This window comes from Phyllobates terribilis, unplaced genomic scaffold, assembly GCF_046119375.1.
Source record: "Phyllobates terribilis strain yellow unplaced genomic scaffold, ASM4611937v1 Scaffold_1__5_contigs__length_1240528914, whole genome shotgun sequence".
NCBI lineage: Eukaryota > Metazoa > Chordata > Amphibia > Anura > Dendrobatidae > Phyllobates > Phyllobates terribilis.
Genome location: NW_027362761.1, coordinates 1127581605 through 1127597139, shown reverse-complemented (window position 1 = coordinate 1127597139; position 15535 = coordinate 1127581605). Strand labels below are relative to the sequence as shown.

General features: G+C 44.2%; 1 protein-coding gene across 2 annotated transcripts in view; it reads left to right on the top strand.

Moving 5' to 3' along the window:
• The window catches only part of LOC141161755 (uncharacterized), a 1209981-nt gene that overhangs the window by 1014633 nt on the left and 179813 nt on the right, over nucleotides 1–15535 (top strand). For both annotated transcript variants that reach the window (XM_073647047.1, XM_073647037.1), the window contains one exon: nucleotides 12820–12947. In XM_073647047.1, coding sequence (XP_073503148.1) covers nucleotides 12820–12947 — 128 coding nt within the window. The remainder of the gene's footprint in view (nucleotides 1–12819; nucleotides 12948–15535) is intronic.

The following is a 15535-nucleotide window of genomic DNA, read 5'->3' as shown; positions in this document are numbered from 1 at the left end:
GGGCAGCTGAAGATATGGATGAACTCTTTATGTATCAAATGACCAAGCTCTCCAAAAAATATGACGTAGTGGTCATGGGAGATTTCAACTATCCAGACATTTGTTGGGAATCTCTCTCAAGTAAAACTAACAGGTCAAGCAAATTCTTATCCTCTCTTGCTGACAACTTTATCTTCCAAAAGGTAGGGGAGAAAACAAGGGGATCTGCTACTTTGGATCTAATCCTTATAAACAGGGAGGAAATGGTTGAGGAGGTAAAGGTGGCTGGGACCCTAGGAGGCAGCGATCATGCTATTATAGAATTTTGGATAACTAGAGGAGGAAGACATGTGAAGACTCAAACTTCAAGGTTAGATTTTAGAAAGGCAGATTTTAAGAGACACAGAAAGAGAATAGGAGGGATCCAATGGCTGGATGTCCTTAAGGACAAAAATGTCCAGGAAGGATGGGAAATTTTTAAAAATGAGATTCTCAAAGCACAATCGTTAACAATCCCAAAAAGTAGGAAGAATGGGAAGCATTTAAGGAAACCAGGATGGATGAACACAGAACTTAAACACATGCTAAAAAGAAAGAAAGAAATGTTTATTAAATGGAAAGAGGGAGGCATATCTAAAGAAGATTATAATGCAGTCTGCAGATCCTGTAGGGCATGTATCAGGTTAGCTAAAGCTGACAATGAATTAAGGCTTGCAAGAGATGTCAAAAGCAATAAAAAAGGATTTTGGGGGTATGTCAAAAGTAAAAGAAAAGTCAAAGATGCTATAGGATTTTTACAGGATGAAAATGGAGAAATGGTATGAGAGGATGTTGAGAAGGCCGAACTTTTTAATTCCTATTTTGCATCTGTTTTCTCTCAGAAAGATAATGTAACATCAACTGATCTTCACTGTTCTTTTAAAGGAATAGAGGAATCCAAGTTATCTGTAAACAGAAAGATTGTGAGGGAATATTTAGCTAACATAAATGAGTTCAAGTCTCCAGGTCCAGATGAATTACACCCCAGAGTACTGAAGGAGATCGTAGAAGAAATTTTAGAACCACTCTCCATAATCTTTGAAAATTCTTGGAGAACAGGAGAAGTCCCAGAAGACTGGAGAAGAGCAAATGTTGTTCCTATCTTCAAAAAGGGGAAGAAGGTGGACCCAGGGAACTATAGGCCGGTGAGTCTGACTTCTATACCAGGAAAGATCTTTGAACAAATTATTAAACAACATGTATGTAAGTACATGGATAAGAATGAAGTGATTAACCAGAGTCAGCATGGGTTTGTAACTAACAAGTCATGTCAGACTAACTTAAATTCCTTCTATGACAGAATCACTGACTGGGTGGATCAGGGAAATGCTGTAGATATAGTATATCTTGACTTCAGCAAAGCATTTGACAAAGTATCTCACACCATCCTTATTGAAAAAATGACCAAGTATGCAATGGACCAGGCAACTGTTAGGTGGATTCATAACTGGCTTAGTGATCGGACTCAAAGGGTGGTTGTAAATGGCTTCACATCCAGCTGGATGAATGTCTCAAGTGGGGTACCACAGGGCTCCGTCCTGGGACCTGTATTGTTCAACATCTTTATCAATGATTTAGATGAAGGAATTGAGGGTAAACTGATTAAATTTGCTGATGACACAAAGCTAGGAGGGATAGCTAATACTAGAGAAGAGAGAGAGAGGATTCAAAAAGACCTAAATAAACTGGAGCAGTGGGCAGCAACCAACAGAATGGTTTTTAACAGGGAAAAATGCAAAGTACTACATCTGGGCAATAAAAATGAAAAAAGCATATACAGAATGGGAGGAATAGAGCTAAGCAACAGTACATATGAAAAAGACTTAGGTATACTAATAGATCATAGACTGAACATGAGTCAACAGTGTGATGCAGCAGCAAAAAAGGCAAATACAATTCTGGGATGTATTAACAGAAGCATACAGTCTAGATCACGTGAAGTCATTATCGGTCTTTACTCCTCTTTGGTCAGACCTCATCTGGAATACTGTGTACAGTTTTGGGCACCACATTTTAAAAAAGACATAGACAAACTGGAGCAAGTTCAGAGAAGAGCGACCAGAATGGTGACTGGTCTGCAAACCATGTCCTATGAGGAACGGTTGCAGGATTTGGGAATGTTTAGCTTGCAAAAAAGAAGACTGAGAGGAGACTTAATAGCTGTCTACAAATATGTCAAGGGCTGTCACATTGTAGAAGGATCATCTTTATTCTCATTTGCACAAGGAAAGACTAGAAGCAATGGGATGAAACTAAATGGGAGGAGACACAGATTAGATATTAGAAAAAACTTTTTGACAGTTAGGGTGATTAATGAGTGGAACAGGCTGCCACGAGAGGTGGTGAGTTCCCCTGCAATGGACGTCTTCAAACAGAGGCTGGACAGACATCTGTCTGAGATGATCTAGTGAATCCTGCTTTGAGCAGGGGGTTGGACCAGATGACCCAGGAGGTCCCTTCCAACTCTACCATTCTATGATTCTATGAGATGGAAATATTCCGCAACCTGATGACGGTGGCTGTCCTCGGTACTCGGTCTCCAGCCGCCACTATTTCTCCTGGTGTGCCGTCCCCGCATTACACAAGCTCGTGTCCCAAAACATCAGCCGTGCCCTCAACAACGCGGTTAACGGAAAAGTCCACCTAACCAAAGACACGTGGACAAGTGCTTGTGGGCAGGGACGGTACATCTTGCTGACGGCACACTGGGTTAACATAGTGGAAGCCGGGACCAAGTCGGACCTTGGGACGGAACACGTCCTCCCGACGCCAAGGATTTTGGGCTCTAGGTCAATCAGGGTTGCCTCCACGGTCTACAGCTCCTGCACCTCATCCTCCTCAGCCTCCTCTTCAGCCTCCATCTCCGAAATGACCACATCAGTCACAAGCTGGAAGCACTGGAGCACAGCCTCGGCCAAGCACAACAGGCTGTGCTGAAGCTAATATGCTTAGGTGACAAACCACACAATGCTGAAGAGTTGTGGACACCTATGAAAGAGCAGGCAGATCTGTGGCTCACACTGCTGAACCTACAGCCAGGCAGGGTCGTGTGTGACAATGGCCAGAACCTGGTGGCGGCTCTGTGGCAAGACAATCTCACACACGTACCATGCCTGGCCCATGTGCTTAACCTTGTGGTTCAGCGGTTTCTCAAATCCTACCCGGAGCTGCCGGATCTGCTTGTTAAAGTACGCCGCCTCTGTGCCCATTTTAGAAAGTCAGCTACAGCTTCTGCCGTCCATGACGTGTTTTAGCAGCGTTTGCAGCTTCCGGCTCACAAACTGATGTGTGATGTCCCCACGCATTGGAACTCTACACTGCAGATATTGGGAAGGATTTGTGAGCAGAAGAGGGCAGTTGTTGAGTACCAGCATCAACAAGGCCGTCGGTATTCAGTTCAGACTCCACAGAAAAGACCTCAGGAGTGGACATGGATGTCAGACATATGTACCATCCTCCAAAACTTTGAGGACTCCACCAAGATGGTGAGCGGCGATGACGCCATAATTAGCACCACCATCCCGCTTCTCTGTCTTCTGAAACGCTCTCTGCTCACAATAAAAGAGGATGCATTGTAGGCAGAGCACGATGAGATGGAGCAAGGAACCATACAGAGTGATTCCACACAGCCAGGCCTCATCTCATCCCAATGTGGATTGGGTGACAATGAGGAAGAGGAGGAGGCGGAAGGACAGGAGCTAGATTCATGCACTATAGATGGTACTACCTGCACAGCTGTCATACCGTCTATTCAGCGTGGATGGCCAGAGGACAGAGAGGAGGAGGAGAGCATGGTCAGTCATCCTCTTGGTGAGGACACGGGAGTCTTGCCTGTTAGTAGTCTGGCACGCATGGCCGAGTTTATATTACGCTGCCTTTCCCATGACCCTCGCGTTCTCAAAAATTTGGGTGACAGTCATTACTGGTTGGTGACACTTCTAGACCCACGCTACAAGGAGAACTTTATATCTCTTATTCCTGAGGTGGACAGGTCTAGAAAAATGGGGCTTTACCAGAAGGCCCTTGTTTTGGAGCTGTTAAAAAAAATTCCCATCTGAAAACAGTGGCGGCAGAGGGCACACTTCATTTGACAACCAAGGAGTACAGGCGAGAGAGACACAACTTCAATCCAGCAGAGGCAGGGGAACACTGTCAAAGTTCTGGGAGAGTTTTCTCAGACCCTCCCATCGCACAGGCCCTGAGGTGCAGGGTACTCTCACAAGGAGTGCAAAGTTTTGGAAGATGCTGAGGGAGTACCTTGCCGACCGTACCAGCGTCCTAGGTGATTCCTCTGTGCCTTATAATTATTGGGTATCCAAGCTGGATAAGTGGAATGAACTGGCTCTCTATGCCTTGGAGGTCCTGGCCTGCTCTGCCGCCAGCGTTTTATCAGAGCGGGTTTTTAGTGCCGCTGGTGGAATTATAACTGATAAGCGCATCCGCCTGTCAACTGAAAATGCTGACAGGCTGACTCATAAAAATGAACAAGGGCTGGATTGGGCCATACTTCTCAACACCACCGAATGATAGCAGTGTAACATAAACTCAAACTCAAATCCAGAGTCTTTTCTTGGGAGGTATATTCCTATGCACCTTTTCACACCCACACATGGGTATACGCTTCCTGATTTTGGCTATTTGTTCTTGTTCTCCTCCTTCTCCTCATCCTCCACCACATCACCAGGGTGACTGTGGTCCTTGATGCAACACCCACATAATTTTTTTAAAGGGTGTTCATGATGTCCGTAAAAAAAATTTTATACAGTATGTTCATGTATACCACCCAGGGGTAAATATTTGTCAGCCTGTACACTTGTGCATGGGCATTACAAGTGTAGGAGGCCCGCTCCTTTCTAATGGGAACATTTTTTTATGAGGCCCTCCTCCACTTCTCTTCCAAGGGGCATTGAAGTGCCTCCAAATTTTTGGCAGCCCTTGAATTCACTGCATAGGCCAACACTATGGGAAACTCTCTCCTTTCTAATGGGAATTTGTCGTTACTGTGGCCCTGCTCTATGTCTCTTTAAATTGTTAGTGGGGTTTTTCCTAAATGTGGTCAGCCATTGGACTCACTGCATACGCTATAACTGTATAGCAGACTCTCTCCTTTCTAATGGGAACATGTCGTACCTTGTTACTGTGGCCCTGCTCTATGTGTCTTTAAATTGTTAGTGGGGTTTTTCCCAAATTTTGGCAGCCCTTGCAGTCACAGCATGGGCATTAACACTATAAGAGACCCGCTCCTTTATAATGGGAACATTTTTTTTTACTGAGACCCCCCTCTATGTCTCTTCAAAGGGGTATTGGGTTGCATCCAAATTTTTGGCAGCCCTTGCAGTCACTCGATACGCAATAACAATATAGGAGACCCACTTGTTAATAATGGGAACAACAAAGCATAGCCGGATGATGGCTCTCTAACAATAGCTAGGGCCGACTGCTGACCTTTTAAGAATAGTAAGGGCCATCTGATGTCCCTATAAAAATAGGCTTTATGACTTTCACAGTCCCTCCATCATAAATAAAACAGGATGTGTCTGATGATGTGTCACATACCACATTACCAGATAAGGTTGTAAAACGTTAAAATGACATTTCCCGGTGAATGCATTTGTCTTAAAAAATAACGTAAAAAAAACAAAACAATAGGATCTTTCTTTAGTATAAAAAACAGTGTCACCAATTTAACCTCAATGTAATCACATTGTTCAGCTCCTGCACCTCCTCCTCCATCTCCGAAATGACCACATCAGTCACAAGCTGAAAGCACTGCAGCACTGCCTAGGTCAAGCGGCAACAGGCTGTGCTGAAGATAACATGATTAATGCTTAGGTGACAAACCACCCACTGCTGTTGTTGTTGAATGCTGTAACACAGCAGCCTGCTCTGTGGCTCTCACCGCTGAACATATAGCCAGGCATGGTCGTGTGTGACAATGGGCCTGGTGATGGAGAAATGAAACCCAGAGTAGATACGGTTTCCCTCTATGCCAGTCCTTTCACCGAGCTAAATACAACTCTCATCAAAAAAAGCTGTGTACTGGCTCCGTAACATCCCTGGCCACATTCACCTGTCCACGTGTTTATGGTTAGGCGGTCCTTCCCAGTAAGTGCACTGGGGAGGGCATGGGTAATGTTGTGGGACCTGTGCTTGTGGAAGGCGGAGACGACACCGGGAGAAACAGTGGCTGCTGGGGACCGAGTATGGACACCCGGCCACCGCCGGCATGACGTTGTGAAAAGCTTCCGCCTCCACGAGCCTAAAAGGCCATATTTCAAGTGTAAGTAGCTGCCCAGAAATCTGGCAATTTAGTGTTGCGGCCTGTGGGTGGGTGGCTGGCTGCATGCTTGCGCTTGCATTCCAAGTAACAGAAAACTAAGCAGATGGTGGCCTCTATCATCATCATGGCCTCACCTTGGCACTATGAACTCTCCTGAAGGAGAATCCAGGGCCCACCAGAGTAGTCTCCGGTTCTCTGGTGGGCCAGTTCAACCCTGCCAAGAAGCAGCCCTAGCTAAGAAAAGTTGTGGGGGAAGGTTCCCGGACACTCTATGACTGCTTTTTTAATGTGGATGGACATGCTTATGCATGTTATTTCTTAAACCGCATTGCAGATCAGGCCATTGTCCATCTCTGTATTCATGAAATTAAATACGCAAAGAAAGATGTTTGTGTGTCAAAGCACCACCGACAAGTGCGAGTTGATGTTGCACGGGCTGCCATTGCTTCTTCAACAAACTGCATTAGAGGACTTCCTGGGAGAAATGACACCCAGGGTAGATACGGTTTCCCTCTATGCCAGTCCTTTCACTGAGCTAAATACAACTCTCATCAAAAAAAGCTGTGGACTGGCTCCGTACCATCCCTGGCCACATTCACCTGTCCACGTGTTTGTGGTTAGGTGGTCCTTCCCAGTAAGTGCACTGGGGAGGGTATGGGTAATGTTGTGGGACCCGTGCTTGTGGAAGGCGGAGACGACACCGGGAGAAACAGTGGCGGCTGGGGACCGAGTATGGACACCCGGCTGATGCTGGCATGAGGTTGTGAAAAGCTTCCGCCTCCACAAGCCTAAAAGGCCACATTTCAAGTGCAAGTATAGTATTGCAGCCTGTGGGTGGGTGGGTGGCTGGCTGCATACTTGCGCTTGCATTCCAAGGAATGAGGTAGGGACAACTAAACGCTGCACTGGGACAAGGACGTGGACGGTGATTGTTGCAAGTCTGCAACGATAGGTGCATGGTGGGAGCCATCTTCGCATGCGTCAAGGATCACTTATGATGGGCACACTTTTAGGCAGTGACCTGGGAGTCAGAAATGCTTCCAGAGGTCTTCCCCATGCTGTTCCCATGTATTTTCAGCACTGTATGCATGTGTCTGATGATGTGTCACACACCACATGGCTAGATAAGGTTGTAAAATGTTAGAATGACATTTCCCAGTGAATGCATTTGTCTTTGTTGAAAGCAATGCAAAAGTGCAAAAACGCATCAAAAACTCTACGTGTGAACATAGCCCAAGGTGTGGAGGAGTATTTTTGGTTTTGATTATTTATTTTGCCTTATATGCAAGTCATTACCCTGGAAAGGATGTTCCTTAACTATTTCCCAGGAAAATCCATTTTGGTTTTGTTTTTGTATGTTTTATTGTGAGTCCTTAAAAGTGGCGTAATACTCTGACAACGTTGTTGACGGCAGTGACCTGGGAGTCAGAGATGCTTCCAGGGGTCTTCCCCATTCTGTTCCCATGTCATTTGAGCACTGTTCCCATTGATTTGGGCAATTTTTAGGCCCTCTGCAGACCGCCGGGGGGAGCCGCATGAAAAATGCTCGAGTTACCCATAGACTTACATTGGGCTCGTTGCTCGGGTCGAGCACTCAAGTATTCCAATTTGCTCGACCCAAGCAACGAGTACCCGAGCAATTTAGTGCTCGCTCATGACTAGTCACCATCGGAGTCTTCTATCTTGAAAGATTTCGCTGTGTAGTAGGAATCTACAGGCTTGGGTGCAGGTCGCATTGATGGTAGTAGGTGGACAGAATTGCCTTCATGCTTAATGCAGGATGATTGGTGGACGAAAGTTGATGACTGAATGGCAGGATTTTGTTGCTGATGATTGGCAGGGTTTGGTCTCGCTCTTGAGGCTGAATGTAGGTAGTCATCTAATGTAGCGTGTTGTAGCACGTAATCTGAAATACGTTGTGAGATGTCAGGATGACTAAGTTCGGGTTCGATTCTTATACTGAGACTTTCACTATTGCAGCGTGCTGCTTCTTATAAAGCATGTACTTCTGCTGCTGCTTCCTTGTCCATGGCAAGTTTTGCAAGGGCGGCTTCTAGATGTGCTTTTTCTTTCTTTAATTTCAACTCCTGTTCAGCAAAGGCAGGTCTCACTTTGCCGGCCTCCTCCTTCGCCCTGGCCTGGCGGTGGTCATTGCGGTGCAGCTCACAGAATTTCTTGAAGCTGTTGAGCTTACATGGGAGCATGTTGCATAATCTTCAGATCCTCTGTTTGACATAGTGTCTGTATGCGGCTTGACTGCTCTCTGATAGAAGTCAGTGTCTGTGCTTCAACCCCATTTTATAGTAGTCATTTTACTGTTCTGGCACCCTCCCTCTGTGCCTAGGAAAGAGTTTAGCTGTCTGTCAACTCGCTCTTCTTATCAATGCATTGAGGTGGACGCGGGGGTCCTTTTCCAACTTTTATTGTTAGGATCAGTATAAAACTAGAAGGAAACAAATGAAAGTACTCAGTACAACATACAGTATATCTGGGATACACAGCATGACATTTAATACAGGACACACAATGTAATTGCACAACATGGCGAATACACAATAACTATAATAGCAGAAGACTACTTAAATATAAACCATGTAAAACAGAGCAACTGCATTATAGAATGTGGTGAGCTCTAACAGGGGGAACATAATGCCTCACTGACTGTGCTATGTGGAGGTAAACAACCAGATGGGCTGAAATCCAGGGAGAGAGAGATCAGCATGTCTGCATTCATGAGGCAATAATGGCTGCTGGAGGAGAAGGGGCAAGGCTAGTGCAAAGGTTGATGGGAAACTACAAGAGCCTTGGTGAGCAAAGGTTAGATTGCACAGTAACCAATGAAACAAGATAAACAAGTTGTAGTAAGAGAACATTGTCAAGAGATGCCGCTGTTGGATAAGTTATCACTAGACAGTAATTCAATGTTATCAACACTACAATTCAACCTTTATTATAAAGCTTATGCATTTCTATAAAAGGCATGACAGTCCAGTCCTGTATATAATATAATGCACAGCCCATAGTCCTGTATATAGTATAATGCACCCCATAATCCTCCATATAGTATAATGTGCCCCATAGTCCTCCACTTAATATATGAAGGACTGTGCACTCCTCATAGTCCTTCATATACATTGTGGGAAATCAGTATTTGATCCCTTGCTATTTTTGTAAGTTTGCCCACTAACAAAGACATGAACAGTCTATAATTTTAAGGGTAGGTTAATTTTAACATTGAGAGATAGAATATCCAAAAAAAAATCAAGAAAATCACATTGTTTAAATTAGTAAAATGTATTTGCATTTTGCAGTGAGAAATAAGTATTTGATCCCTCTGGCAAACAACACTTAATACTTGGTGGCAAAACCCTTGTTGGCAAGCACAGCAGTCAGACGTTGTTTGTAGTTGATGATGAGGTTTGCGCACATGTCAGGAGGAATTTTGGTCCACTCCTCTTAGCAGATAATCTCTAAATTATTAAGATTTTGAGGCTGTCTCTTGGCAACTCGGAGCTTCAACTCCCTCCATAAGTTTTGTGATTAAGGTCTGGAGACTGGCTAGGCCACTCTGTGACCTTACTGTGCTTCTTTTTGAGCCACTCTTTTGTTGCCTTGGCTGTATGTTTTGGGTCATTGTCTTACTGGAAGACCCAGCCATGACCCACCTTCAATGTTTTTACTGAGGAAAGGAGGTTGCTGGCCAAAATCTCGTGATACATGACCCCATCCATCTTCCCTTCAGTACGGTGCAGTCGTCATGTCCCCTTTGCAGAAAAGCACCCCCAAAGTATAATGTTTCCCCAACCATGCTTCACGGTTTGGATGATGTTCTTAAGGTTGTGCTCATCCTTCTTCTTCCTCCAAACACGGCGAGTTTAGTTAATGCCAAAGAGCTCAATTTTTGACTCCTCTGACCACAGAATCTTCTCCCAATGACTCACAGAATCATCCAGGTGTTTATTGGCAAACTTCAGACGGGCCTGCACATGTGCCTTCTTGAGCAGGGTGCCTTGCGGGCTCTGCAGGATTTTAAACCTTTAAGGTGTAATGTGTTACCAATTGTTTTCTTGGTGACTGTGGTCCCAGCTGCCTTGAGATCATTAACAAGTTCCCCCCATATAGTTTTTGGCTGATCTATCACCTTTCTCATGATCAAGGATACCCCATGAGGTGAAATTTTGCATGGTGCCCCAGATCGATGTCGATTGACAGTCATTTTGTATTTCTTCCGTTTTCTTACTGTTGCACCAACAGTTGTCTCCTTCTCACCCAGCATCTTACTTATGGTTTTGTAGCCCATTCCAGCTTTGTGCAGGTCTATGATCTTGTCCCTGACATCCTTAGAAAGCTCTTTGGTCTTGCCCATGTTGTAGAGGTTAGAGTCTGACTAATTAATTGAGTCTGTGGACAGGAGTCTTTTATACAGGTGTCTATGTTGGAGCGTCTAACTGGTCTGTAGGAGCCAGAACTCATAATGGTTTGTAGGGGATCAAATACTTATTTCTCACTGCAAAATGCAAATTAATTTATCTAATTTATACAATGTGAATTTCTTGATTTTTTTTTTTTTTTTTTGGGCGGGGGGATATTCTATCTCTCAATGTTAAAGTTAACCTACCCTTAAAATTATAGATTGTTCATGTCTTTGTCAGTGGGCAAACTTACAAAAACTGCAAGGGATCAAATACTTATTTCCCCCACTGTAGTTTAATTTGCCCCATAGTCCTGCATATAGAATAATGTGCCCCATAGTCCTCCACATATTATAATGTGCCCCATAGTCCTCCATTTAGTATAATGCACTCTCATAGTCCTCTGTATAGTATAATACATTCCCCATAGTCATTCATACAGTATAATACACACCCAATAGTCCTCCATATAGTACAATGCACTCCCCATAGTATAATGTACCCAATAGTCCTTCATATAGTATAATCCACTCTTCATAGTCCTCCATACAGTATAATGCAGCGCCTATATAGTATAATGCAGCCCTCATTTGGTATAATGCAGCCCCCATATAGTACATATAGTATAATGCACATCCTATAGTCCGTGATAAAGTATAATGCAGCCCCCATTTATTATAATGCTGCCGCCATATAGTACAATGCAGCCCCCTATGGTATAATTTAGCCCCCATATGGTATAATGTAGCCCCCCGTATATTACAATGCAGCCCCTGTATAGTACAATGTAGCCTCCATATAGTATAAAGCAACCTCTATATATTATAATGTCTGTAAATTGTCTGAAATGTAAAGCACTGCAGAATATGTTGGCGCTATATAAATAAAAATATAATTATTATTATAATAATGCAGTCACCATATAGTACATATTATAATGCACTCCCCATAGTCCTTGATAAAGTATAATGCAGCCCCCTTATGGTATAATGCAGCCCCCATATGGTATAATGCTGCCCCCATATGGTATAATGAAGTCCCCATATGGTATAATGCGGTCCCCATATAGAATAATGCATTTCCCATAGTCCTCCAGTATTATTGCCACCACATGGTCACTGATTTAAAAAAAACAAAACATACAATACTTACCTCTACCCATTACTCCACTGCTCTTGTCTCTGCATCGCGTCTCCACAGCAGCTTCACTGCCTGGCACAGCGTGCCACAATGAAGTGATATCATTGCACCTGCTGGTTGAGACATCAGACACAGAGGGGGAGTGATGGGAGAGGGGGCATCACCTGACTCTTCCTTCTTCATCATTGCTTTCCAATGTATCAGCATCTAGGATTAGCTATTAGCAGCATGCCACTCTCTGAGGGTCCCTGGGGGATGGGGGCCATAGGCAAATGCCTAGTTTGCCTCGCTCTAACACATGCCTGGTTGTGATGTGGTTGTAGCCAGTTCACTGTTTTTGCTAGCATACCATATTTTTCAGATTATAAAACGCACTCCCCCCCCCCCCCCATTTTGGGAAGAAAAAGGGGATGCGTGTTATAATCTGAAGATATCTAACCTGTAGTTAGTAGCAATCCACATTGATAACATTTATTAAAGGCATAAAAGTTGTCTTTGGAGAAAGGGAATTGACAACAACAATATAAAGATGTTAATTTAAATCTAATTTACCATAACTCATAGATTAGATTATAGATATAATACTAAACAAATTAACCATATATATTGTAATAGCTTAATATCTATTGCAGTATATATTACAATATCTTGATATCTCTGGCTCAGTGATTATCCTTACCCTGTCTACAGTACTCTGAGTCCTAATTGCTTGTGTTATTACCTTTGTGTATTTATAGTTTAAATCATTTTGAGTTGGTTTCCATGAAAAATATCTTATTATTGAAAAGGTACAGATAGTACTTCTACATGCAGGAGCACTGTTAGGGTTACGTACAAAGAGCCTGAAATGCCTAATGTGTCATTCATCTCAACGTGTTTTTAACTCCAGAATATTTTTGGAAATTCATTCCATTGAAAAATTGCGTACACAATATTTCTTTAATTAAAAGTAATACTTGTGTTTTACAGCAAAGAGCAATAGCACTGTATGTTGAAGAACTTAACAAAAATTTAAGTTATGATGACAGATCTGCCACTTGTACCTCAGAGTTTGTGGAAGGAGCCATTGGAGATCAATTAGATAATGCATTGAAATGGTAAGTTCTCTTAATATGTGTAAAAATGATGTAGCTATTAACAAAAAACAACTTTTCATTAGACCTAAGTTTTGGGAATATGTAATGGGCTAGTTTGGGATGCACATAACTAACGCATGACATGGAGTACAATTTCTTAAATAAAGTCTAGATTAGTGACTACAGATGATCTAATTGATTTGATGCTAACTGAATTCAAGGGAGAATTTTCTGGAAATTGCAGGTCACATTGAATAAGGAGGAATTACCATAGTCTGTATAAATAATAAATATATGTAAAAGCTGAAGCAATGTTATTTATCATAGTGAGAAAATGTCACAGCTCTGCAATAGAGGTAGGAGGAGAAAGCTCGGAGGCCATGTTCACACATTCAGTATTTGATCAGTCTTTTACAGCAGTATTTGAAAGCCAAAACCAGGAGTGGGTGATAAATACAGAAGTGGTGACGTGTTCCTATTATACTTTTCCTCTGATTGTTCCTCACCTGGTTTTGGCTAACAAATACTGAGGTAAAATACTGACCAAATACTGAACATGTGAACGTGGCCTTAAACATTGAACAAATATTCGATATAAATATGTTGCACAACTGCAGCACTGAGGAAGATGACTGTAGTCTGTGATTAATGTCTTGCTCACATGAGCATATAACACGGCCGAGTGCTGTGCGATAAAACATCGCATAGCACTCAAACCAGTGTTATTCTATGGAGCAGTGTAAATCTGAAATTATTTTCTCATTCCAATTCTGCATGAGAAAACAATTTCAGCATGTTGTGATTGCATCGGGAAATCAGATCGCACTCAACCATACAAGTCTATGGGAGTGTGAAACATCAGACTGCACTCGGATATCATCTGAGTGCAGTCCGATTACCGCAGATGAATGTGTAGCACCCCGAGGGCTCGGCTGCTACAGGGGTATTGCACCTCAGTCCAGAGGTGTGATATTCCACTCCCGGGTAAGGATGGAGTGTGGACCAGGACTCAGTAAGCTGCATGCACCACACACACCCCATTTCCGAGGGACAGCTCAACGGTGCTCCCACAAGATAGAAGTGCAGGCATGACAGCATCTGTCCCTGGCTGGAGTGGGGAGGGGAAGGAAAACCCAGTGGTGTAGGAGCAGATAGGGGTGGGTCTCTGGACATAGGTAGGAGCCCATTGGTTGCTAGTCACCTGGACTCGGGTGTCAGAAGGAGGTATATAAGGTGGGCACCATCTTAGAACAGAGTTCAGTAGAGTCCAGTCCAGTTCAGTTCAGTGGAGACAGTCTGAGGAGAAGACGGGAAGCAGAGCCCCTGCATGGGCTCTGCTCTGCAGGCAGGCCTTGTCAGGAGGCTGGAGCCTGAGAGAGAGAGAGAGAGAGAAGAAGGAAGAGAAAGGAAAGTAGGAAAGGAACTGGAACAGAGGAGAAAGGAAGCAAGGAACACAGAGAAAGGCCCAGAGACACGAAGGCAGAAGGAACCCCATATGCCCAGGAGATACAGGGTGAAGGGTTGGCAGAGCAGGGTACCGGAACCCGAATTGGTGGAGGCGACTAATCCTCAGCCAAAACCGGAGGTTGTGACCACATCTTGGTGCGACCCCTCACTACATCCACCAGAAAGGCATACCGTATAGGGTCAGGGAAACCGGAGAGAGGTTTCGCCAACAGAAGGCCCGAGGAAGCTGGACAAAGGTGGGTCACTGGTAGGGACGGCCAGTAGAAAGGAAGAGAGGGGAGCTCTGAACCACACTCTGGAATTGCCTGGGAGTTGACCGAGTCCCTTGCCTGGTGAACGCAGCACGGCTCAGGCGGTCCCTCATGTGCACAAGTGACCAGAATAACAACCGTGAGTAAAGCTTTGAAAACTGCAACTGCACGTCTCTGTGATTCCTCGCCACACCAGCACCATAAGTACTGGGACGCTCACACCATCATCTCTCTCACATTAGCTGCCCTGAGGCAATACTCCTCCCGTGGGGAGTTATCCCATACTCGGCTGCGCAACCAACATCAGCCTCAGCGGTCGGCAGCGCAGCGGCGGTCCCCACTGACCGCAATGCACGGGTGGCGTAGTCGGACACTTATTACAATACAAATAGACTGCCACTGGTTTGACCATCCTGGGCACGGGCCGGGTCACCGCCACACGGAGACTACAACCCCCAGCATCCTACAACAGGCCCGGTTCCGGGTTCCCCTCCACAGCACAGTCCCAGGGGGCGCGTCAAATGTAATGAAGGAAATGGAGAAATTACTTTCTCCATCTTCTCCACACCTGTGCTGTGAGTCTCTCATGCGAGAGGATCGGAGCATAGAGCACTGACACTTGGCTCCCTCTCGCAGCAGAGCTGGAGCCATGTGTCATTAGCATATTGAATCTGATGACATACGCTAATGTGCCACCGGCCTAATGCAAAGATTTAACTGATTGGAGGTGAGAGATATAGGAGAAATGCCAGTAGAAGTGAAAAAGATTAATTAGTAATGTAGTGTAGTTGCCATTTGTTCTGCTGCATTTTAATTACAATTAAGTAATTTGAGTATTTGAGTTTTTTACCTCAGTATTTGTAAGTAGTGATGAGCGAGCATGCTCGCCAC